Below are 26,378 nucleotides of genomic sequence, written 5' to 3' on the forward strand. Positions count from 1 at the left end.
AGGGAGGATTAGGAATATAATAAGTTGTCGGCAAAAGCCACCCATGATGAACCGCATGGGACAATCTACAAATCCCCCACTGCTGCCCAAAGGCAACAATTCTCACATACTGCTACGGGCTGGCAAGTAAAATCCAATTGTTATCTTCTACAGAGAAGCTGCCAGTGTGCATCCTAAACTTTGGTGGCTGGAGGATAGGAGGGCTGACTAGGATTGTGTGAAGCACACCTACAAATACACAAAGACACATCTCTTTATTTACAGATGCCTATTTTGCCTTCCTGTTTTTAATCGCCTTACTTTAAACTTCTGATATCCTTTATCAACAAGGCTTCTGGGAAAAACAAACATACCAGCTTCAAGAGAGTCTCAGAAGTATCAGCAGAGAGAGACACTGTGCCAAGATACACTGTATTTAACAAAAAAGTCTGAACATATTAAAGGTACTTGTAAACAACAAAATCCACTGTGATTAAAGTAAATGTTCATTAAGATCTGAGGCATACCTGAAAGAAACATTTTTAATTAGTCACCTAGATAATTACACATATTTAATTTTATCTTGCAATTCAGTTTACCCTGTAGCTTGACTGTCTGGAGCCTTACCTCCTGCACAAGTGGCAGAACATTCTGACCAAGGCAGATGATTCCAGGCAAAGCCAACCTCATTGTCTCCACTGCCAGTGCGAGAGATCGGAACATTGAATTTATACTTTATCCCCAAATTCTGTTCCTGCAGCAGTATCTGTAGTTGAAAATAACTGGTTATACCATTAAAGAAGGCAAGCAGACGGCAAACACAGTGACATTTATTCAAGGCATGTGTTATGTTCTGCTAAATGGGAAAAAAGTAATAAAGGAAGTCTAAAAGTAAACTATTACTATATATACAACTATATTACTATTACTATATAATAACTATATTACTATATTACTATACACTATTACTAAAAATAACTCTTTTTAGATATTTCCCAACATAATCTTTTAAAACATGTACAAAAGAAAAATATTATTGTCCAAGGTGAGCTTTTTCCTTTTTTTCTCCCTTAACTCAACTTTATTATTTCAGTCAATTCCTTATTCCTGACAAAATTTCATCATTTTGCTCATTTAATGAATTTTATAAATATTGCTAGTTTTCATAAAATTAATGTCTTCGTGGAAATTAAATTGGGAGCTGAATAATTATGGGAGGTCAAAGTTGGAAAAGCACATTACTGTAAAAACATGCAGCAGTTCTAACTGAAGTCTTGTGAGGAGTACAATCCACAGTTTTGAACTTATCTCTTCCTTTGTTAGCACTCCTAGTGACTACAGTACAGTACATTACTTCTAGTAATAATAGTAACACCAACAAAATGTTGCTGAGGCCATTGTTTTTCCTTAATTCAATAGCCAACAGCATAAGCTTGATGGAATCACACCTGTGATTCCTTTAAAAGAATAACAAAACTTTCATTGCAGCCACATCACTGCAGGCAACATAGACAAAACTGCAACCATCAGCAAGAATTTTTGTCTACCCTCACTGTTGAACTGCACTTATACAGATTACCTGTCTAACGCTAGCCTTTGATTCTCTATCAAACTTATTTTTTTCATTGCTAATAGCACATGAAGATGTGCTATTAAGTTAGATGCAGAAATCTGACTCACCTTAGAGCTACTTTTCATCCATTTCTACTTTTTCTTATATTTTGCAGAAGCACATCTGTCTACCTCCACAAGGCAAAAGAGCAGAGGACTTTGAGAAAGTCAGTAACACAGACTTAATGAAAGAAGGCACTATAATTGTGTAACCTTTTCTGTACAGACTGTCTAGTCTATGCACAGTTACAGAAGAAAAAAAGATTAATCAAGTGTTTGAAAATGCTGCCTAAAATGTGTATATCCATACAAAAATTACTCTCTAAAAAAATATCCTATGTGGCTCAAGCAACCACTGAACTGCAAATCTGGCAGATGACAGAATACATTGTGAAAATATCAACTTGTTCTCATACTCCTCCTCAACACAGTAGTGAAATAGCAGGCTCGTGATTACCTATTGTCACAGATGGCATCAGGATCCTGGTCATAGCTTCTGTTACATTCTCATACTTTACAAAATCTTTTGAGAGGAATGTATGTTACAGTAACATGGGAAATGCCACATTAACATGGGAGATACCATTATACTCATTCTGTGGTAAAGGTATGTATAAATGTCACACTCAGGCCAGGCTTAAAACTACTGAAATGTGCAGAACTGTCAGGGACTGTCAAGTGTCAGCACTGTGCAGAGATATGATACATGGTCCATTCACAATTTTCACTACTATTACTGTGAACCACATTTAAAGAGATGTGGTTCAGTTTCTGTGAGATTTCCTGGTGCTCTTTGGACTTTATCCCCATTTCATCACTCTTTGCCAGTCAGTTTTTAAATGTAGGGAATGTGTGTTAAAACACACACAAAGTCTCAGCTACACAAACTGCGTACTGTTTGCAAACTCAACCTATTTTAATTTCATTCATGGCATTATCTTTTCTCAGAATACAAACACATATTTCAAATTATAGAAATATATTTATTATAACTTTACCATGACTATGAGGTTTTCTGAAGTAGGGCCTAGTGCTTCCAAAGATTCTGGTTCATCTGTTGGCCTCTTGTAATGGAAAGCTGTTCCAGCAACATCAAACTTTCTTGGCCAGTCAATAGTCCAGGCACCATTAATATAGTAGTCATCCTCTTCAGATTTTAAAGCTTAAAAAAAAATACAAGCCACCTAAAAATTGGAAGCAGCATTTATAATGGAGAAGCCATTGTAAATTAAGCTACTAATCTGTCAGAAGTATGTGAGCTTCAGCTGTTCTCTCAAAACACTGTTTTCTCAAGCAATATAAAGCCTTTTCTTAAGCCCTGGTGAAAATATCCCTCATGTAAATCAACAATTTTCCCTTCACAGTAATCTTCAATCAGATGACTTTGCAGGTTTCAACAATGCAGATGCTGCATGAAATGAGCCAGAATGCCTCATGCAACTTGCAGTATATCTTCAACTTTAAAATGGACTCCATGGGCAATGTATTCTGAACTACATGAGATACATGGACATCTGAAATATGTAATCAATTATCAACCTCATCTTTAGATTAAGAAGCTGGAGAATGGAATAAGTACCACAGATAATGTGCAGAAGAAAAAAGAGAAGGAACATTGACTCTGACATATAGTACCAGTCAGCTGACATCTTGTTGCCTATGTTCACTTCTTTTTTGCCATATTAAAGCACAAATACAAGCTATTTCTACTACAAACTGAAATATTAGCTAGTTCATCTGATAAGATATTTTAGCTTTCTTAATTTACAGCCTTGAAGCATGAAAGCACCGGAGATGAAACAGAAATTCCATAGCTAAACCAACCATTAGGATGGGCAAGTATGTATTATTCAGGGATCTGAATTGGATATTTTATTAATAATATTACATTAAGTTCCTAAATATGAAACTGACATTGTATCTTAAAGTGAATATTCAGTTTTCTAATTTAAAGTGAAGATTAAGAAGTGTTACATATTTTATTTATTTATTTATAATAGATCATGGTTTTAACTGAAAAATTATGGGTGGAACCCCACAGTCAAAGAGCCTGTCATTTTCCATTGACACAAACAACTGATTTTACTGGGTAGGGGAAAACTTCACATCATAATGCTAAGGAGTAAGACAACTTCAGTTATCTGACATTTTGCTCTCAACTACATGTGTGTGGACAGTTGGTTTACCTTAAACAGTTAGGGAAAATGCCTCGGTGATGCTTAAGTTGTGTAAAACAGATCAGATAGCAACCAATGTGAGCACGAGATAGTGAAAGAGGTGGTACTGTTCTACTGGTGACAATGATATTCAGCAGAAATTAGTAACCATTTCCTTTAGCATCATTAAGTCTGAAAGTTAACATACATGTGCTGCATATGATTAAACTAACATATATCCAGAAGCAAAGCAGTTAATTTTTTACCTGACTGCCAAAGAAAAATGCATTTTCATTCTCCAGGTAAATTTACCTAATGTCAGTTGTCATGCACAGGTGAAGGCCACAATTGTGAACAGCCTTCTAATAATTACACAACAATAATTATGCAGTGGCATCATGCTAATAGCATATGAAACAAAAAGAACAAATTCATGTTCATAATCAAATCATTTATGAGAACCTGAAATGCAGGAAGCCCACAGAAAACTGTCATAAGAGGAATATAAAGCCAGGTGTAACCTTGGATCAAGCCATTTAAAGGAAGATAACAGCACTATTAAATATATAGATTTTTCTGCAGCTCTGAACATAGGTAATTTTGTTGCTGCTAGGTTATCTGTTGGAAAAACCACTTAAAATATTGTGCTATTTGTGCAGCTGCAGAAATGGGCTTTTGACCAATTTTGTCACATAAGTAGGAGTGATACTGGTGAAAAAAATGATCTGCCAGATCAAGGTGAGAGAGGACAGGTGCTAACTGAGATAATTGAATTGTCTAACTGCACTCAAAATTTGAGGTCATGGATTTCAAAGGAACTGAATTTTAGTTGAAGTTGGATGTTTGCTGTGAGTTAGTTTGAAAACCTTAGTTTGAATAAAGGAGCCAGTGTGACAACTACAGGGTTTTTTAATTCGGTATGTTAGAACCATAGAATAGTTTGTATGGGAAAGGACCTTTAAAGGTCATCTAGTCCGACCCCCCACAAGAAGCTGGGACATCTCCAACTAGAACAGGTTGACTACTACAAAACTGAGAAGGTTTAGTACACTTTCAAATAGAGAAATTAATTTCTTAGACTGTGATCACATAGTTGGCAGCACTGTAAATAAGAGAACATATAGTAATATGTGTAAATGTTTATTTTGACCTGAACAAGTTCTGCAATCTTGTTCATGGTGTGGCCACAGAAATAGATGTCCTGGACCATAGGAGGAACTCCATAAAGACAGAAGGAGCTGTGGAGTTGACACTGCCCCTAAAGCAACATGCATAAAACAGTACCCTTGGGTTATGTATTTTAACATCATAATATCATTTTAGCTACCAATTCTGCTTGAGTAGCTCCTTTAAGGGAGCAGACAAATCAAAGCCTTCTTTCCCCTAGAAACTGGTTATCCTAAAACAAAGATCTGGTTCACACTCACTGAACAAAATTCCCCATAAGGTATAGTGGATAAAATGGCACTTTTGAAACTTGGAAATGTAAGAAACTAGTAAAGGAAAGGAAGACCTCATTTTGTAGTAAGGGCACTGTGGAATGAAGCAACGTAGTGAGGAGAGAACCTGAAAGCCCAGGAATCCCTTGAAATTGTGATAAGCACATTAAAAAAGTGTTTATGTACAACTTTACATTTTTAGATCTGTGGCCAGATTAAATATTAATGTTGTAGGTATTTTCTATTTAAACCAAAAAACTTGCTTTTTTCATTTACTTTATTCAGATTGTGCCAATCAAAATGGTTTTCCAGATCTCTCTTCTCTGCTCTATTCTTAGAGAGGAATAACAAACAATTGTAGCAGTATCTATGTTCTGTTTTTCAACTGCCCATTAAAGACTTCTTGGCAGAAAATGATGATGATGTAGCACGAGTCCCTCACACCACCTCTGCATGAAACCTCAACAGAGGATACAGAAGCAAACTAAGGCGTGGTATACTTTGACATGGGGGAGGGGCCTTGGGGAGAGTGATGCTGAAAGCATTCAATTGCTGATAGTGTTATTAATACTGCAGAATGGAGGGAGGTTAACTATCTGCTGAATTACAGAAGGGTGGGGGCAGGCAGAAAGAAAGGTAAGCATTCAGCAGTAAAAGGTGCCATTATTGTCAATATAATCCACTTACAAATTAAATTTCTGATGATGGTAATTGCCTTTCTAACTCACACCCACAGATATCACAATTCTTTCCTACATGTTAGTATTATTTACCAAGTACATGGACTAAAGACTGAAAGAAGTAGCCTCAACAGCTGCTTTACAGCTTAAACAGGTAATAGCTTTTGCTTGGGCTAATTTCTTAGTTTGCTGTACAAAAATCAGCTCTCTAATCTATTTCTGACTAAGAAATTGGTGTTCTTGTACCACTGTCAACTGACTGCTATGCAAACCAAGATATGTTGACTTTCAGCAAAGCACATTGTCTTCAGTTTGACTGTGTCAGATCTGTAAATACCAGTATTAAAAAACCAGAAAACACACTTAACAGAATCTAGAGAAATGAGTAAGAATCTGGGAATCTGAATTTAATTCAATGCTTTACAGTAGGCTTCCCAAATTGTTTCAATTATCACATAGTTTTTCTGCACCTAATATTCTTACCTACAAACCAGGAGTGATCTAGTACCTACAAAACAGCAACGCTGTGTAATTGATACATTAAATTCCTTTGAAGTAAAGAGACAGGATTGTTAGCATTTAAGTAACTATGACTGTTCATGAAATAAAATTGTATTTTAAAACAGTTTAATCCCCCAAGAGACTTTGCAGATGAAAGGCACTACTTCACAGCGGAACAGATTATATGAGTTTCATTTCCTTATTACCGAGGAATAATGCTCATTTTGAGTATTATTTCCTTATCTCCTTCAGTTCAAATCTAACACTTTAAAAATAGTGAAGGTGGCATGACTTTGCACTGAATGGACAAGGAGAAAATGTGTGGACTATTTCAATAACTACATTGAAGAGAATATACCCGAACTAACTACTAACTCTCTGATCACAAGTTAGCTGTATAAACAGCTAACTATTCCCTCTGCTACTTCTACTGTGTATAAGGTTTGGACAAATCAGAAAATGTAGCTTCAAATCACAATATAAACTCTGACATTTTAATAACTATCTGCTGTATAAAGAATGCCCTTACCAATGTAGTTTTTTGACATTGCCACTTCTCTTATTTCAATGTGCACAGAACCTCTTGGAATTTGAATCACTTCCATATATCCTGTAAGACAAAGATAAATTTTATTTGCTGTTTTTTACTTTCATCAGTTTTAAGTACTGAAGCTAACCATTCATGAATTACTTACAACAAAAATTAGTGTGAGATATGGGATTCAAATGTACCTGAACGTTTTATTTCATGTGATACAAAGGAAAACTCATACAAAAATTTAAACTTCATACAAAAATTTTTAACTGATGGCAAGAACTTGAGTATTCCTTTTTTTAAGTGCTAGTAGAGTATTTTCAACAGCGTATCTTTAGTAACTAACATTTACAATGTCTTTGGGATCATAGGATAATTCAAGTTTTAGAGGACTTCAGTCAGTCATTTAGTCCAAATTCCTGCTACAAGCAGGCACAGCTAAGAGATCAGATTGAGTTACTGAGAGCTTTATCCTGCTGGGTCCTGAAAAACTTCAAAGATGCAAAATGTAAAACCTTTCTGGGAAATCTGATCCACTGCTAGACTGTCCTCCTGAGGAAGTAGGTTTTTTTTCTTCCGTTTGGTTAGTCACCTTTCTTCTATCAGTTTATAGCTACTGTCTTGACTCCCACCATGTGCCCACCAGTGTGACGAGCCTGGCTCTGTTTTATCCATGACCTCTTCATAGTACTGAAGGATCATAAACCAGAGGATTCTCCAGGCTGAGCAAGCCTAGTTCTCTCAACCTCTCCTCACAGAGGGTCAAGTGTTCCACACCCATATAATATTACTGGTCCCCCATTGGACAGAACTAACTGCAGTGCATTACTCCTTTTCCTGAATTATGGAGTCCAAAATCTGGTAACACTAAGTCTACAAGATTAATATTTTTTGAGCTAAGTTTAAAAATACTAGCCTATATATATTTCCTGAATTTTTAATATGATGAACTTCAGAGATTCTTCTGTATTCTTGCTATTCTAAAATTTCATGCATGACTATAAGATTCTACCATACGCAGTAAAATAATACACAACTTAATACACCCTTAATATACCACCATAACTAAAAAATAACAAAAAAACTTCACCAACAGAACTAAGCATTCAGTAATTAAATACATTGTTGTATTTGGGATCATATTGGGATCAATACACAAAAAAAGGAACCAATTGGCAAAAAGAGTCAAAGTGAATGACCAGCAGCAAAGCCATGCTGGGAATTAAGGCAGCACTGGTATTTGCTAAAGAGTCATCTAAAAGCATTGTGCAACAGAACGGACAGACATGTACGTACCTCCTCTGGGCAATGAATCATTGAAGAAACCTTCAATGGCTTCACATGTACTCCCATCTCCTCCACACACACGGCATCTATCTTCCTTAGCATCAGACCCCAAAATATTATCACAACCTACATGCTGAGAACAGGTAAGAACAAACATTTTAACAGGATGATGGTAGTGCACCATTATTTCAAAAGTTTCTTTGAAGTTTTTCCCTCAAGTTTGAGATACTCAGTTCTTATTTTTATCTAATTTATTGTTGATAACCAGTACTTTAAGTGGATTTTCACTTGACAATGAAAAGAGATTAAAAAAAGAGAAAAATTAGTATTCTGGGATGTTACCAAATCTTGATTAATAAGAACCTTGCATTTCTACTGTGACTTCTAGGAAGAGATTTTACAGTGTTTTGCATAATATAATTATTATACTTATCAATAAATGATTACTGATGTTGTTATTTGATATTACAACAGCTTCATGCCATCTATATTTTTTTTTAAGGTAAACATTCCCTGTGTGATCCTTAAACATTTACACAGCATAAGTAGTATTCTTAAGACAGCTTCATAGACCATATTTCCATATGTTGCAGGAGAAACTTGCAATTTTTTTAAGTATGAATATAGACTGTAAACTACTTCACAGTAAGAATAAATGCAGAATGAAACATAGTGGAAAGCTGCATTGCATGCTGTATTATATATAAAAAAAAAAGAAAACAAATGAAAATAAAGACAGAATCTTTGGGAAAAGAAAAAAAAATTAGGATGAAACCAGTAGGTTGTAAACAGAATAAAGACTGCAGCTTGCCAATATTTTTCCAGGACTCAAACAAAGAAGATGGTAGCTATGTAACTGTCTAGCTGTTTTTGTTTCCTGTCTAGCACTATTATTTGCCATCTTGTAAACAGCTAATATACACATCATTAAAAAAGTTAAAATACTTTCAATAACTGACAAAATATTATAATTTTAACTATTTACAGTTCCACTTACTGATTCACTAAGATGACAGACACCCAACTTTCTTCACAGTTCATTCTGAACTTGAGACTCTTTTCACTAGTTTACTAAAACATGGCAAAACTTAGTATCTCTCTATGTCATTCCATAAACATACATTTTCAGCCCCTCATTTAGCAAAGCACTTCAGGATTAAGTTAAGCTTTAGTTAGGTCAGTGATTTTGTTGAAATCAAGTAATTTTTAGAGTCACCAGTACTTTTCAAATATCTAGACCTCAGGACCTTTGCTAAACTGAGGAAGCAGTGGAATGTTAATAACCAAAAAATATGGCACAGAATCCTGATTCTACTGAAATTCTTGTAATTCAGTTCTATAGGAATCTACAAGATAACAAATTTTTTAATAAATGGCAAATAAATAATTATACATTTTTCCTAGAACCATAGGGCAATAGTGACAACTTTCTGTTTCAATTAATGGCATGATTTTTTGCAACAGGATGAACTAGTTCAACAGATCGATATGTTCACATGTAGTGTTTTCCAGCCAGAGCAATGTTCTAGCTGAAATGATAGAACAGGCCTTGAAAGACTGCAAGGAACCTGTTCATCTCCTGTTGCCATTGCAATCAACTCTTCAACAGAAACCATCAAACCAGAAAAAAGATAAAATGGCAGATGCTACTAACATCTGTGAGAAGTTACTGAAATTAAAATTATTTGTCAATTTAATGCAATATCTTTTTTTAACTTTTTGTCTCAATCTTACACTTTTATTAACAACTTGACCTGTCAACACTCTCTTTTGTGTAATATACAAGTACCATACCTAAATATACGTGACAGCAGACACAACAAGCTAATTCATAAATACTTTATAAAACTTTTGTAACCTTGCATTCTCCATTGATACAGATATCCAGTGAATCAGCATTGCACTGAGTCCCATCTATTACTGCAGGAGCACGTTCAGTGTAAAAATTATACCCTTCAGCCAAGCAGTTTAATGCACATGGTTTAACCCCACCTGGACAACAAAATCAAATGAAAGGAAAAAAAATTAACAGAAACCTTAAAGAGTTAAGGTTTAGTTAAAAATATTAAACAGATCTGCAATTTGCTATCTTATCTCATACCTGACATATACAAGGTATACATTTTATTTAACCTCCCCTTAATGATTTCTCTCCTTGATTCTTCTCTTTTGCAAAAAAAGATTATTTCACACAGTAAGATATGACAAGTTGGCTGGGTCCATAATGATGCAATTATGCTAGTAGAATCCTAATGGGTATTGAACAATTTAAAACAACAAGGATATCACTTCACTATTTGAACAGCAAGAATAGTAACAGAATGTAGTGCTAGAAGTATATCAAAACTAAGACCAGAAAATTTCAGTTGAGAATTCAGTCCTTTTGAATTACACTACAGCTCACACCACATGATCATGATGACCTTCCTTAGGCTTTTAATCTGAAAAGCTGTTTGTAAAAACATTTAGGCTGTTAAGATAAAAGCATTGATAAATAATTTTATTCAAGTCAGTAAAGCGTAAAAAACACAAGTTATACCCTCTAGCTTTAGAATAGGAAAAAATATTAAATTATATTATAAATAATGCAATTCCTGAAGTAGTCTTCAGAGACTCCTATAAATGCTTTTACTTTTTTCTCATTTTCTTAATATATTCCTGACTTTAGGAAAGGCAAACTTATTGTGATGTTATTTAATACTAAATACTAAACTTATCACTGTAGCATAAGAGGCAGTTGCAGATCATCTATGAAGTATCTAATTCTAGTACAGGTGCAGGTGGAGAACGCCTCCATATTTTTAAAGTGGAGTCTCTACAATGATGGTGACTCCCTTTCCCACCAAAACAAAATCTATTAGAATAAAGAAGTTTTGTTCATCACTATCACTTGCAGCAACTGACAAAAGTTCAAGCTTAAAAATTTTAGCTCATGCTATTTTAGTCAAAACATTATATTTACAATCATTATTCTCTGTACAACATTCATATAATTTCAAAATCTTCACATACAATAATGGTTTTGCAATGCTAACCATTACCTCCAGTGTAGGGTTTCCAGTTATAATACTTTCCCCGGAAAGGCATATTGTCAAAATCCGCACATTGCTTCTCTCTAAAATCACGAGCCCCTGAAGGACATGGCTAAAAAATAACACAAAATAGTTCATTTATTCCAAATATAAACATGAAAGGAAATGCTTAGATGCTTATACTGCAAACACAATCATGCAAATGATTAGAAGGTTTTGTCTTGTGGTTCTGACTCTGAAATTTACTTTATTACTTTACAGCTGAAGTGTCTATTTGCAATCTTAGGCTGGCATGAAATAGCTGAAGTAATTTAAAGAAAGGTAAGTGTTACATAACAGTTTCCATAAAGCTGGAAAATCAGAATCCTGTCAAACTATGCGTCATAATCAATCCATCAGCTACCTTCTTATAAACACATTAAAAACAGCTGGAAAAAAAATTTGTTCAGAGCTGTAGGTTCAATTATCCTGTACTAAGCAGCTGTACTGAGACACATTATTAAGACATCAAGGAAGAAAAAAAGAATTTTCTAGAGAACTATATCCCTCCTGCTTACTTGTATTCTTGACAAAAGTATTTTTTAAGGCTGAGAAAGAAAATAGATAGCATGTCTTACTCTGATTACCAGCCTCCACGCATCAAGAAATAAAAATGTTCATTTAATATTTCATTGTTTTGCATTAACAATTACAAAACCATGAAGTCATTTTTTCACTTGGAATGAGGGTAAATTTCAGTTGAATTATTTTGGAAAGAATTACAGGAGAAACAGAATTCTTTGTTATTTATAACATTTTTCATCAGCAGATTCAAAATAATCTTGAATATACCCTCATCTCATTAAACATTGTTATCAATGTTTAAGTACCTGCTGAAATTGGGAGCTTCATAAGAAAATACTTAAAACACAGATTAAAATCCTGTTTAGAGTGAAAGAGAAAATGATTTTTTTGATGGACATCAGAGGTGTTAATAAATATTACTACTTTATGAGCAAGAGAAGAATTCATTTTATGGCATTTTACTTGTCTTCCTGTGTACCTAAGCCAGCTAGCAGTTCCCAGGAATCTGAAATGCATTCAAGTGAAAGGGACTCTATTAACATGGATGCTAAAAATTTATCACACAATGCAAACATAAACACAAAAATTATGATTCTCATTATACATTAATATCTCATGATAGCCAGCCTATTGCCACATGATTCAGGAGCTTTACAATTTTTTTTTCCTGCTATTCTGAAGCAATATAAATTAAAATAGTGGACATTAAACAGTATTTACATTTTTAATTTTCTTTATTACTCTATTACCTCCTTTTAATTAAAAATACAGTTTTAAATACAATGCATTAACTGGTAAGAACAGAGTAGTGCAACTACTTGTATTCAATAATCCTTCAGATGATAAAAATAAGAATTCCAATAACTATGTAAGTTTTTTTAAAAACTTAATTTTAGTGTGCTTTTAATAGTAACCCAAACTAAATTTGCCTCTTTGCATCACATTCTCCAAGCAGTGGAAAGATCAGTCTTGACATCCCTCAGAACTAAAGCCCGAATCTCTCTGGAACTGGTCACTTCACACTTCTTCAGTCCTGTTTGCTCAGCTCCTAATCTACACAACTGGTATTTTAATTGCACTGAATTCTCCTTACAAGTTAAATAAATCACCTCCATAACCAAACCCTTTAACCTAAATAATTATACTAGGACAAAATAATAAAATACGAAGATGAGTAAAGAAGGACCAAGATTTTCTTTTTTATACTCTAAAAATTATTCTCATAATCTGGTCTTTGAAATGTAGTCTTGCTGCCTTATTTTCCTTTCTTTAGTATCTCACCAATACCTGACAGGAGGTAAAACTAAAGGCTACAATCTCAAGAAATGCATTCAAAACCATGCTTGGCAAACCTGGTAACCTTCTCTGACACAGCAGCCTGCTTAGTTGATGTTGGGTGAGTGGTGGGCATTGCTTGCCTGCATTTCTCTGAGGCTCTCAGTATTACTTCCCACAGCCTCCTCCTGGAGAAGCTGCTGTGTTATGGCCTAGGCAAGGGGTCTGTAGGGTGGGTGGGAACCTGGGTGACCCAGGGAGTGGTCAATCACTTCTCTTCAAACTGACAGCCTGGCACAAGGGGTGTCCCCAGGGATTGGTACTGGGCCCAGCACTGTTTATTTTCCAAAGTAATCTAGAAAATGGGATCAAATGTATCCTAGTGAAATTCTGCAATAGTAGCAAACTCTCTGAGCAAGAGGACACTTGGGAATGGAGAGACACCCTGCAGAAAGACCTGGATAAGCTGGAATAGCGGGCCAATCAGACCATTGTGAAGTTCAGTGAGGATAAGTGTAAGGTTTTGCACCTGGGAAAGCATAACCCAGGAGTGCAGCACAGGCTGGGATCTACCCAGCTTGGGAGCAGCTCTGTGGGAAGTGGCCTGGCGCTCCTGGTGGACTCGGCTGCCTCTGAGTGACGTGTGTGCTCCTGCAGCACAGAAAGGGAGCAGATCCTGGGTGGCTCCAACAAGGGCTTCACCAGCAGAGATGAAGTCCTTATCCCACCCCACACAGTGCTTGTCAGGCCACACCTGGAGTACTGAGCTCAGTTTTGGCCCCTGGTGCCCAGCACAGATGTGGACAGGCTGGAGAGGTCCAGAGGAGGGCCACAAAGGCAATCACAGGGCTGGGAAGCCTGGCACATGAGGAATGGCTGAGGGAACTGGGTTTGTTCAGCCTTGAGAAAGGAAGGCTTGGGAAGGCCTTATCCCTCCCCATGTTACAGTATTTGAAGGGTGGCTACAGAGAAGATGGAGATTCTCTCTTTCAAAAGGAGTCATATAGAGGACATGTAATGTGTGCAAGTAACTCCTGGGCAGATTCTGAACACAGAAAATAAACTTTTCTCAATGAGAACAACTGGCTAGCCACTGGAATAATTTCCTCAGAACAGTGGTAATTTCCCAACCAGTGGATACTTTTAAGATTTGGCTGGACAGGGTGCTGGGCCATTTTGTCCAGACCATGTTTTTGCAGAGAAATATTGGACCAGATAGTCCTTGAGGTCCCTTCCAACCTATGACTCTATGAAAATCCTAGACACAGAAATGCAAAAAGACTATAAGGTAAGTCACAAAATGCATTTACAAAATGTCATCTCTTTGGCACTATCTCTTTGTGTACGTGTTCTTTTCCTAATGTAAATGTGCAATAACTGATTTTCTTTACTGGGTCAGTTATTTCATGCAACTACAGTACATGGATAACTCTTGTCAAGCTAAGGACTGCTTGTGTCTCCAAATGTTCTTTTATGAGACTGCAAATCATGAGGAAGAAACCCAGCAAGAATATGAGAACTTAAAATCAAGTCTGAAGAAAGTCCTGAGAAGAAGTTTTGAGTTTTAAAAGTGTTAACAAAATATTGAACACTGACACAACACCTTCAGCAATTGAACTTGTTTCCTATTAGCAAAGGTTTATACAACCCCTCAGAGAAGATGAGAAACAAGCCAGAAGAGTGACAGTTCAAACTCAGATACTATTTCAAAATGTGGCTTCTCACATGAATTAATTTCAGAAAAAAAAATTGCTTATTATGAAAGCAATAAACAATATCTGTGAATGTATGCATAATGAAAGGAACACCTCCTGCCAAATTCTGTTAAGAGAAAGGACTGAAAAACAATAAACTTTTGAAAGCATGTAAACATACATATATACATAAAACATTTCCAGAATTTGTAAGCAATCCATGTTTTTCATCATATATAGAGAAAAGAATACTTCTACAATTTTAGATGAATGTCAAATTAAAATTTGCATCCTTAAAAATATTTTAAAATATTTTAAATCAATTAAGTTACTATAACTGTAAGAAATTATGTTTCTTGCAATTCTACTAGAATTTTTTTTTTTAATTAAAAACACATCGGTTGGAAAAATACATATTTTTTGTTAGAGATAATATGGTAAAAAACAATTTTCTGATGAGTGTGTTCTTTCTACCACCCTTATGTTTCCAGAACTTATTAGCTAATGTTATTTTCTGCTGATCTCAATGTTTCCATTAGCAGATGCCTTTTGAATTAAGAAGTCATATATGGCTTTGGAAGTGCTTGACGAGAAATAAGTCTAGTAGGAGTGTGTGTACTGTTTCCAAAGGATTAAAAAGGTAAAAGAAAAAAGACAAGAGAACTAAATCATGCCTGCAAGACGACTGAAGTCAAAATAATGGTGTTTTTGGGTTATGAACAGTAGGCACTTCAGGCAGGGCTATGTTCAAAGTTACAGATTTTAATTACAGGCAATGAATGTTGACACTGAACAAGAAATTTCAACAGAAAAAGGTACAAACAGCACATTACTCATCAAAACAATAATAGATTTGCATGCTCTTAACACTTATATTAATCAACATATGATTCCATTAAAATTGCCAAGCACTAAGGACTAACATAAATCTTGAAACAAAACCTAATAGTGTCTCTGACTCTTAGTTACGTAGATTCCTAAATATTGCTATGAAAAAAATGGACTAGAATTGACAAAACCATTAAGACTGGAAATTTAGACTTGTACCAAGATTTTCACACACTGGAAAACCATACTAAAAAACATGCTTAAAAAATGGATCACAAACTTTAAGAATGGCATTTCCAAACTGCCTGGCTTGAGTTTGCAATCAGTTGTTTTTCAGACCTAGGCAATGAAATGCAAAGTTCCCTTTCCAATATCTTGTCTAAATTGTAGGAAACCAGTATTTCGTAATAGAGTGCTGTAATCTTAAAATATTTCAGTAGATTGTTGCAATGGTTTGAATGGATGCAAATTACTGCATTCAGGTATGAACCATCGTCTGTGAAAGCACAGCTGAAGAGTGACCTCTTTCAAGAGTTTTGGGCACACTGAATCAACTTGGACTAAATGAACATTGTTACTACCATAAGAAAAATTAACAAAATACTAAATGAATGAACAGAATCCCATCACTAAGGTGACAAGCTAAGTTTGAAATTAGAGTTATCTCTGACAGTCCTCAGCTAGTGCAGTGGTTTGTGCACCATGCTTCAAGGTGTGTGCTACCAGGATCACCAATGGTAACCAACATGAAGATGGTCTGGTGTAAAGAAAACTCAAGAAAGAACAGACATGAGAGTAATCTGCAGACACAGGAAAGGTTCCAATCTAGGGAATAATACCAGTTATCTTCTTACTGGGCAAAGAGTAAGTAGGGATCTTAAAAGATTGAAAAATATACATTATATTTTATGAAAATTGTACTGACTGTAAGGACATTGAAAAATCCTAATGTTATTTCCTGGACTAGAGGTATTTCAAAACAGATCAGGTGCCTAATCATAAGTTAAGAATGGTTTATTGAGAATTATTTTGTCTTTGTCTTTCTTTGAGGGAAAAATCTCAATGGACTCCTCAGAGACCTTCTGTATGTTTCTCCTCTGACTGTGTAAACTTTCTCTCTCTAATAAATAAAGAATAGGGGGAGCAAAACCAACTAAGAATAAAACTGCCTGAAAAGTGACAATTAGAAATTTAATTCAATAAAAATAAATCATAGTAACACTTCTGTGGTATGTCTAGGTAGATACAGCATCATTCTTAATAATAAAAAAGCATTAAAAATTGTATGTTTGTGAAGGAATGGGGTCACATACTATGTAAACATTTTTATATACTAGTTATGTGGCAGATTGGAGACAAATGCTATAATTAATAATTAATTAATAATTAATAGAATATTCTAGATTAAAATTTGCCTCATATCGATCCCAAATAAACAGAAAAGTTGGCAGATGTTTGAATAATACAGGTTTAAAAGGAAGATAACTAATAATACAAATCAGTATTTTTGTGTAAGTTTTATGAACTAAAACTTATTACAATTCCTGGTTAGATTAAAAGAATAATGAAACACACTTAGAGTTTGGTAAATCATTTAGCTTAGTAGTAGACAGTATCATGGAAGATGTTGTAATAGTTCAATAAAAAATATGTGAAATTTACTCAATACTGACTGACAGATTTCAGTAAGTAGTCATTATACAGTCGCCAAATTTGAAAGTGAATTTCTTATCAGCTATAAGAATTAGGAAGACACCTGATGTAATTCAATATTTTCATTTGTGAATTACAACTATAAAAATATTTCTTGTTTATGAAATCTTTCAATTATAAGAAGACCACCTGAGTGAAAGTAAAGAGAAAGGTAAATTAATTGCAGAGTAGCATCTGATAAACCAGATCCATTCAAATTAAAATTGTACCAAGACAGACAAATGCAAAGATATACATTTACAGAAAAAAAATAACATGGTCTAGGTTCCAGATTGGTGCGCTGGATTTGGAAAGTTGGACAACTGGAAAAGTTTTACAGATCCTACTGGACCAGCATCTAAACTTCAGCTTTTCTTACTACATTATGGGCACTTCTTGACTCTGTGAACAGGGCAGCCATGATCAACAGTAAGAAAGTAATTTTTAATTTGGAGATTTTTAATACTGCCTAATAATCAGAATAACCTCCACAGAGAAATTTGCGGGGAAAAAATATTATAATTAATAATGATCATAAATGCAATTTTTTCAAAAAATCAGTACATAAATTATTACATTTTCCTGAATATATCAAAAGATAAAGATGTGAAACAACATCTTTTGGTAAAGATTCAGTGTTACAAACTTCCTTTATTTAAGATGAAAATTAATATGAATTTAAAGCTAAAATAGTAGGAAAACCTTTTTATGTTTACAGTGCTACTGACCTGTAATTTTCACTTGGAAACTTATTAGTGAAATTCTTTACTGATGTGTACTTTTTCCTGGTTCGAATTTTAAGTTAAATGAATTTGCAGTTTAGGTTCATAATTTGACCTTTTACATTTATGCTGTGTCTCGCCCCTTCAGGGTCCCTGTCCAATGGGCTCAGCTCTAAAATGGAACTCCAGGATCATTCTGGTAATACAGTAACTAGCGAACACCTGGTGGCAAAACAGCAGGTTTTGAATACATTTGCACAGAGTGTGTAAGAGGATCATTTTACACATTAGCACTGAATGTTATAAAGGTACAAAAAGTGTAAATGTGACAGCTACAGCTGGTCTGTAAGCTGTACAGATAAACTGGCAGCAGACCTCAACTCGACCAGCCTAGTTCATTGGAGAACTGAAGTAAACAAGTCCCTGGGTAAGACACTGATAGGTTGGATTCAAACTCAAACTTGGAACACCAGCAATCGCATTCAATCACAAATGCAGACGTGCAATTGGCCAGTGAGCTGGGCGGTGCTAAGACCCCAACCAATCAGGTGCGCGAGCATGGGAAATTTGAAGTCCCTATGAAAGGGAGTACCCATCAATAAACTTTGCCTGTTCTTGCATGGATTTGGGGTGTTTAATTGTGTACCTGTCTCCAAAACTGCGATATAAGAGGGTTTAAAAGTGGGTTCATGGGGGATACTTTAACTTGTTGGCAGTTGATGTGGTAGAGATATGAGTTCCAGCAATATTTAGACACACAGCTTTTGGAAACTCACAAAGTTTCCAATAAGTCATCCCTTAACTATCAGAAGTGTATAACTTATTTCCTGAAAACCTGTTACAGGACACTGCTAGAAGATAAGACAGTGGGCTAGACAGATTTTTGCTCTGGTGTGGAATGATTCTTGTTCACATTTACTGTGGAAGCTCAAGTAGAACTCACTCCAGGCTTTAATGCAAAGGCACTAGCTAGACACCACATCAAGGTATGATCCTAACATTTACCAGAACACACAGGGTGCCTGCGCCTTACAAGACTGTTTGCCAATTAAACACAGAATCCATACGCTTTCTGAACTGGAGAAAAAATGCATCCATTGCTGCTAAAATGTAAACTAGCCAGGATGATCACAGCGGAACAAAAATTACTTACATCGGTATTACAGGAGCGATAACGCTTCCTTTCTCCAAGACAATATTTTCCTCCACCTGAAGGCCTGGAGGAATATGTTTATATGTTAGGATATGCACTAGAACAAACACAACTGCATGAGATATACTAATGCATTCTTAATATTAATACAAGTTCAAGAGATATATATTATATAAATAATAATAAAAATATGTTCAAGTTTTATGATGAGATTTTGATAAGAATTATATCTTTCAATTGCATTGGAGCAGACACAAAATATTACTGGGTACTTGAAAAATCTTCGCTAATAACATTAATGTAGTTTGTGTAACTTCCAAACATTTTAATTGCATTTTGAATATAATAATAATTAAAAAGTTGGTTTTGACTATTTGCTTGCTTTATAAAATTAAAATGAGAAATGTGTAAACAACCTATGTGATACTTTTTTTTTCAATCATCTTACTTGAATACCAACAAAGACTGATTTTAGAATCAGCAAAGACTGTATATTCTAGTTCAGAAATTCGATTCTGATTTTAATTAATCAGTAATAAATCTGAGGAAACTTCAGAGTAAGCAGATTTTTATTAGTGTGGATAATTGGCTGTTAAATTCCCAAGCTGCTCAAGAACATTATCTATCTTCCGTAGAGGTCGAATAATGAGCTAACTTAGACTTATATGGAAGATTAATCAGACATCAGCTCTATGGCTTGCAACTTGAAAGCAGAAAGAAAAAATACTTTGTGAGGCTTTCATAATAAAAAACTAAAATGTTTATAATTTAAAATTAACTAAAAAAATTAAATCAATATTATTTTTCACATTACAGTATTTAACCAGGAAATGTTATCCTTAATCAACAGGTTTGTTTTTTTCCTAATGAAGACAGTACCCTCTTCCAAATGCATTTGCTTGTTAAACATTTAAAATTTAATTGTTTTCATCATACCAACCCAAATACATGGTGACAGGAGCTGGGAAAAAAAAATCTTAGAATACTATTCATGCTCCAAACATTTCACTAGGCTTTTTAATACTGCTTTGATAACAAATAATTAATATAATAATAAATAATAAATAATTAATCTATTATTCTCTCACCAACACAGTCTGACATGTTATTGATGCAGACAGATAATTTCTGCTTTTGTATCCATTGAGTAAGTGGTGATACTGGCCACATTTGGTAGTTATTGCTAATAATAGGGGACAAACAGACCACTTTAAGTAGCATATCTGTCTTGCAGAGTGCAGTGGAAAGCTGCTGGACAGCCTGGCTTGGAAAAGACAGATATAAAAAACAAATAACCTGAGTGAACAGAGAACAGAAGACAAGAAAAGGAGTGACGAAAGACACACAACGAATTTTCATGAAAGAAACACAAATGACTTTCAAAAAAAGTGGTCTTAAAAACCAACAGTAGTGAGAGAGATAGTGATTATGAGAAATGACAAGAAGAGAGTGTGGAGTAATAAAACTATCCTGCGAAGACCTATAGCTGTGGTGAGGTAATCAGAACAGGTGAAAGCCAAAACAGAAAAGAGCAGTGATTCATTCAGCAAAGAACAGCAGTAAAAATAAACATTCCTCATTAGAGAAGAGGTGGTGACAAAGAGAGGAGCACTTACCTGACAGAATGTCTCTGGAACAGTGCTCAGGACATTGGAAAACAGACAGATTGTGAGACAAGCACAGATATATACAATAGATCTGTAGTGGAGAAGCTGGCCCCTCTTCAGGGAGGACAAGCAGACCAATAGGGAGTAGTGGCAGGGAAAAAAGATGCTAAATTGTTTTAAGAGTCAGTTGGAAGTCACAACTGAAGTGTTGGACAAGGCAGCACATAAATATATTGTATGCAATATAATATTACTGTCTATGGTTTGTATATAAGCAGTTCTATTAAAAACATTGGAAATACTGTGTTGGGTTTGGTGTTTATTTTTTTTAATAACTAACTAGCAGTTATTTTATATCTGAGTCAAGAATTAAAGGAAATATGCCCTAAGAAAGAAACCCCTCAAAGGCATGATTTAAATATATTTTGATGAACAACACGTCACATAAAGAAAACCATTCTGGTTACTGCTAAATATAAATCCAGCTATCTTTACAGTACATAAAATACATTAAAAATGTTAAAAGTATGTCTAGTGAACTCCTGTTTAAGCATTTCTGTCTGCTATTTTGAAGACAAATGTTGGCAAACTAGCAAAACATTTTTACAGATAACAAGTGAAACCACAGTTTTGAATAATTTCCAAATGTGTCTTTTTGTTGGCTCCGGCTTACTTTAGCTACTTACGCTGGACTGTCACAGTGTCTTATAGATGAGGAGACTCCTCCCCCGCAGGTCCTGCTGCATTCTCCCCATATTGACCACGGACCCCAATCCCCATCTATGCTCTGGGGCCAAGTGCCAAAAGGTACGCACTCTCCCTGATAACACCACTGAAAGATTTCACAAAAGAAACACAAAATTAGCTTGGAGGCTGACAGAGTTATCAGGACAGAAAAATATAAGGGTCAGGCAATGACCAATTATAGGCATTAGCATTCCCTGTAGAGATAACAAGACTAGTATTTTACTTTTTCTAGCCATGTTTAGACACTGGTGAGGGCGTGTGTGATTTGTTAAATGTCTCCACTCAGTCCTAAATTATAGGTCCCCAACAAAACAAAAGTATTTTTTATTTCATCAGCCTCCTTAATGTTTCACAATTCAGGAACTGCAAGTTGCTTACATTCTTTAAAACATTAATTTCCAAGCCCAGTTTGGTAAAAGACCCTCCACTGAAGATTCATGTAGAGACTTCATTATAGAAAATGAAAAATTGCCCTGATAGTATTTTTAAGAATGTATTTATTATTATAAAAGAAAGTGTGCATGACATTACAATGGAGGAAGAATTTGTCACAGTATTTCATTCACTAACACTACAGACATAATAAAAGTAGTGCTGAAGCATTAGACATGAAACAGAAAATCATTTTATAATAGTGATTGGCCACTTATTTGGGGCAGAACAGATATGTGTACTTCATTCAAGCAAACACTTGAACTTTTCAATATTATTAGTTAAATCAGAAATACAAAACGAGAGACAATTTGCCCATATTTTTAACTATTAAAACAAGTTTATAATTTAGTTCACCAAAGATCTTTTCTAAACCATTCAGAAATAAAATAACTTTGATCACATTCTGTTGTCTACCATATCACTGAGAATTTGAAGTAGCTCAATTTGATACCCTTTCCTACTCTTGCAGGCTTAGGTGACTGAGTAGAGCATGGACTCAGGTTTATCATGACCTGAATGTGCACATTTTTCTTCCAAAAGCTGAGCAAGTGCTGTTTTAAATTCCCTTGAATTTCTGTAGTATTGACCCTTCCGAAAAAGAAATACAGACAACTTCTGTATTCTGTGTCCATATTAATTTGACACACTGAGACATGCACGGAAGACATGGGCAGGTAGAAATATCCTTGTCCCTCTGCAAAGCACTACTGGAAAACTCAGTCTTAACTTCAAAGTAATATATACAGCAAAGCCAAGCCTTCTTTTCCTCTTGGGAGTTCTAAATTTATAGACTCAGTCAAGACTTCATCAGAGGACTGAACCTTTCATAGGGAGTCTCTTAAATCTAGATGTCTGTGTAATGCAACTCATGCCACATAGTGAGTGAACTCATGTATTTAGCTCGTATAGACAGATAAATATAAATAGCACTGTGTTTTGCAATGCCTCTAATAACACAATAAGGATGGAGAATAAAGCGTTTATGTGGGCTAAAGGAGTGCCTAAAATCATGTCTTTCTTCTCTTTACAATGATAAATTGATAGAAATTTTATTGACTAAATACCAAAATCTCCTTATTATAATCTATTTGAGATGCCACAAAAGTACATTAAAAGATATTTAATGATAAAATCAAAAGCTAAAAATGAAAATGCTTGTAAGAGTAAAAATGTAAGCAACTAATATAATTAAAATTATATTACATACATTACAAACATATCAAGACCCAAGCTAAGAAATGCAGGATACTCAAATTTAAAGGTTATCTCTAAGAATATCACAGATATAAAACTGAATATTTAAACCATCCTAATTCCATACTGTTAGAACTATAGAAACAATAGGCAGGTTCAATTTATCTGCTTTGTTTTTCCAAAGCTATATAAAATCCCTATAGTGTGCATTTTCCACTGTTGTGCAAACATTGTCTTCCACATTCCCACACTGCCCTGTAAAACCTCTTTAAATGCTGGGTTTTCTCTTGTACTGAACTTAAATCTGGGGATTTAATGCTCACCTCTGTCTCTCTTCTTAACTTTCTAGCAAAAATTTATCTTACAGTAGAAGCCAGTGATGCATAGAATTTCTGTCAGAGTAATTAAAAATTACCAAAATTTTCATTTTTTTCTAATGGGACTTCAGAAATGTGCTTCCTCCAGGAATGACAACAACCTCATCTGCTATAATGAGGTTAGGACTATTGAGTAATCACCATATGAGGAAAGGAGAAAAAAAATGCTATTTTAAAAGAACAGTTCTTCACAGAAGGTTTAGATCTGAAATATTAATTATTCTCTAATATTGAAAGAATAATTTTCCATTATTTCAGCAGAAAGATGACAGTAATGCATTGAAATACAAATAATACAGCCAAACCCTCTGTGAATAAAAGCACTCTGAAATTTTTGCTAAAGAAGTGACTAATGAAAATAAAATACAGTGGCACTTTTATGAGTATTAGCTGCTTTAGACAATCAACAGTTGTAACAGTATGATTTTAGAAAAAACACACAGCAAGTACTCTAATATTGAGGAAAATTGATTTCCTATATTGTATAAGGAAGAAAAATATTAGTGTAATTTAAATTTTAACTACTGATTTTCAGTCATCAATTCTACAATTATTTTGCAAGAAAGCATAATGTTCAATAATAACTTACATTTACCTTATGTCAATGTCCAATAACAAGCTAAATCATCCCACAATGTAGCTAGGTAAACTGTCCTTTCAATGTTGCGTTTTCATTTTTTGTCTGTTTGCTCCTCTTTTACATCCCTAGAGTGGATGTAATCTATAATCTACAGGAAGGGTCACCTTTTTTATTACATTAAATTAAAACACAACATATGTGTTCCTATCAGTTCTGTCTTACTGTTTTATATGCACAGTTTCTTCATCAGTGTATTTTTTAAAACCTATCAGTTAATTTATCTTCACAAACACATCTCTGGGAATACCAGAGAGAAACTTCATGCATATTTAAAATTCTTATTACAAATTAGGAAAAGTATACCTTTTTGAACCCAGCTGATATGTAAAACCCTTCACCAAATCATGAGCATATTAAAGCTTCAAAACAGAACAGATGTAACAGTTCTATCAGCAGCAACAAACCATTCTATTCTCTTTCCCTATATGCAGAAAATAGCTGAATAACTCTTATGGAAAATAAAAATCTTCAGGTGTAAGTAGATACCTATCATGGAAAAATTCAAACCAAAGGGTTAAAAGCTTGGCAGATTTGTAAAACAAGCTGAAAGAAGGTTATATTAAAGAAGGTTAGGCTGTTTTAATTGTAGAAATCCCTACACCTTCTGCCAATAAGATATTAATATATATTGCATCAAATTATGCTTTGGGTTTTTTTGTTACACATAAAATGTAAGTAAATATCTAAATGCAATTAAATACTCTGAGATCTTGTTTGGTATTTAAAGCTGGAAATTTCATTTATTATATATTTTGGCAGAATCCATCAAGATAGGCCTTAACTTGGTTGGGGCCTTTTGGCATGACTGCAGTACAAATGTAGCAGTAGTAATAGTAATAGTAATAGTAATAGTAATAGTAATAGTAATAGTAATAGTAATAGTAATAGTAATAGTAATAGTAATAGTAATAGTAATAGTAACAACAACAACAACAACAACAAGAACAAGGTGTTACAGCTCAGTAACCTATTTATTTCACATCACTCTTTGGGAAAGAAAATGACATATTTAGAAAGAGCTCATGATTTCTGGTTTATTGCTTCCAGGAACTATTAACTCACAGGAAGCTTTGTGGATACAGTTTATAGGCACAATTCTCTGCTGTTAACAGGCATCTTTGGTTAACAGGTTTATCTCTGTAAAATGGCATGGATTCTCTCATTTTCCTTTAAAATCTAACAATGGAACGAGATCATGGTGACTGGAAAAAGATGCTTGGTGGAGAGCAACCTCTTGACAAGAGAATAGATCAACAGTGTCTAAAGGGATCTCAGCTTGTAGTCTCATGGTTTAAAAAACATAAATTGAGGTAAATTAAATTACTCTTTGTCATCAGAAATAAACCTAGACTGTTGATTTAAGAGCAGGGCTTCTAACATTTTCTATTACTCTAATATAAGGTAACATTCTTGGTACTATGCTCTCTATTTTTATTGGCTAACTCTATTCACTCTATTTTTTTAAATGACTGGTTCAATAAATGTATTTAACATTTTACCAATATTTCCAAACCCAGCATGGAAAAGCCATCAGAACGATACCAGGTCATGGGCCCTGAATGAAGCCATCAACAAGCATTAATAAATTGTGACAGCTGCCCAAAAGCTTTCATTCTTGTTGTTTAAATATCTGATTACAAGTCAAAATGCACTGTTTGTTGAAACCAACTCAGCTAGCATGACAAAAGTCAGAGAGAGAATAGATGGCAATGGTCATTGTTCAGAAAAAAATCCAATCTGAATCACTGAATCTCATGAACAGATGCAGCCACTCCCAGACAGATACTGGTAATGGTTTAATATAACAAGCTCTCTTCACTTTGTACAAACCTGCATAAAATATATTATCTTGAAAAAGGTATGTAGAATAAATTTTTTCCTCCCCAATATATAACTTTTAAATCAATTAAAATATTTTTCTCTCCTCTTTAAAATCCGTATCGAATTTGCCTTGTAACTGAGAAACGGTCTTCTAACATTCTTCTCTGAAACTTCTGATATATAGAGATTGTTTTAAATCAAAATTCTCATATTCGGATAGATATTATAGTGCTAAATGTATCTATTGCAACACTGACTTTCTATATTTTTCTGTTAGGTAGAAGAGTTTATCTGACTATACATCAAAGTCCATAAAGCTAAACAGTTATGCAAGCATAACTGAATAATGAAAGAATAATTCAAAGTCAAAATAAAAGGTCCCTGAGAAATACAGACTTTTATAAAACCC

General features: G+C 34.5%; 1 protein-coding gene across 1 annotated transcript in view; it reads right to left on the bottom strand.

Moving 5' to 3' along the window:
- The window catches only part of ADAMTS6 (ADAM metallopeptidase with thrombospondin type 1 motif 6), an 87,834-nt gene that overhangs the window by 26,532 nt on the left and 34,924 nt on the right, over positions 1–26,378 (bottom strand). Inside the window, exons 6-13 of the mRNA XM_033520586.1 lie at positions 21,442–21,587; positions 19,149–19,212; positions 11,230–11,332; positions 10,047–10,180; positions 8,198–8,321; positions 6,896–6,976; positions 2,589–2,752; positions 607–745 (exon numbers count right to left, since the gene is read on the bottom strand). Of these exons, the coding sequence (XP_033376477.1) occupies positions 607–745; positions 2,589–2,752; positions 6,896–6,976; positions 8,198–8,321; positions 10,047–10,180; positions 11,230–11,332; positions 19,149–19,212; positions 21,442–21,587 (955 nt within the window). The remainder of the gene's footprint in view (positions 1–606; positions 746–2,588; positions 2,753–6,895; positions 6,977–8,197; positions 8,322–10,046; positions 10,181–11,229; positions 11,333–19,148; positions 19,213–21,441; positions 21,588–26,378) is intronic.

Source organism: Parus major, chromosome Z, assembly GCF_001522545.3.
Source record: "Parus major isolate Abel chromosome Z, Parus_major1.1, whole genome shotgun sequence".
In the NCBI taxonomy this organism is placed as follows: domain Eukaryota; kingdom Metazoa; phylum Chordata; class Aves; order Passeriformes; family Paridae; genus Parus; species Parus major.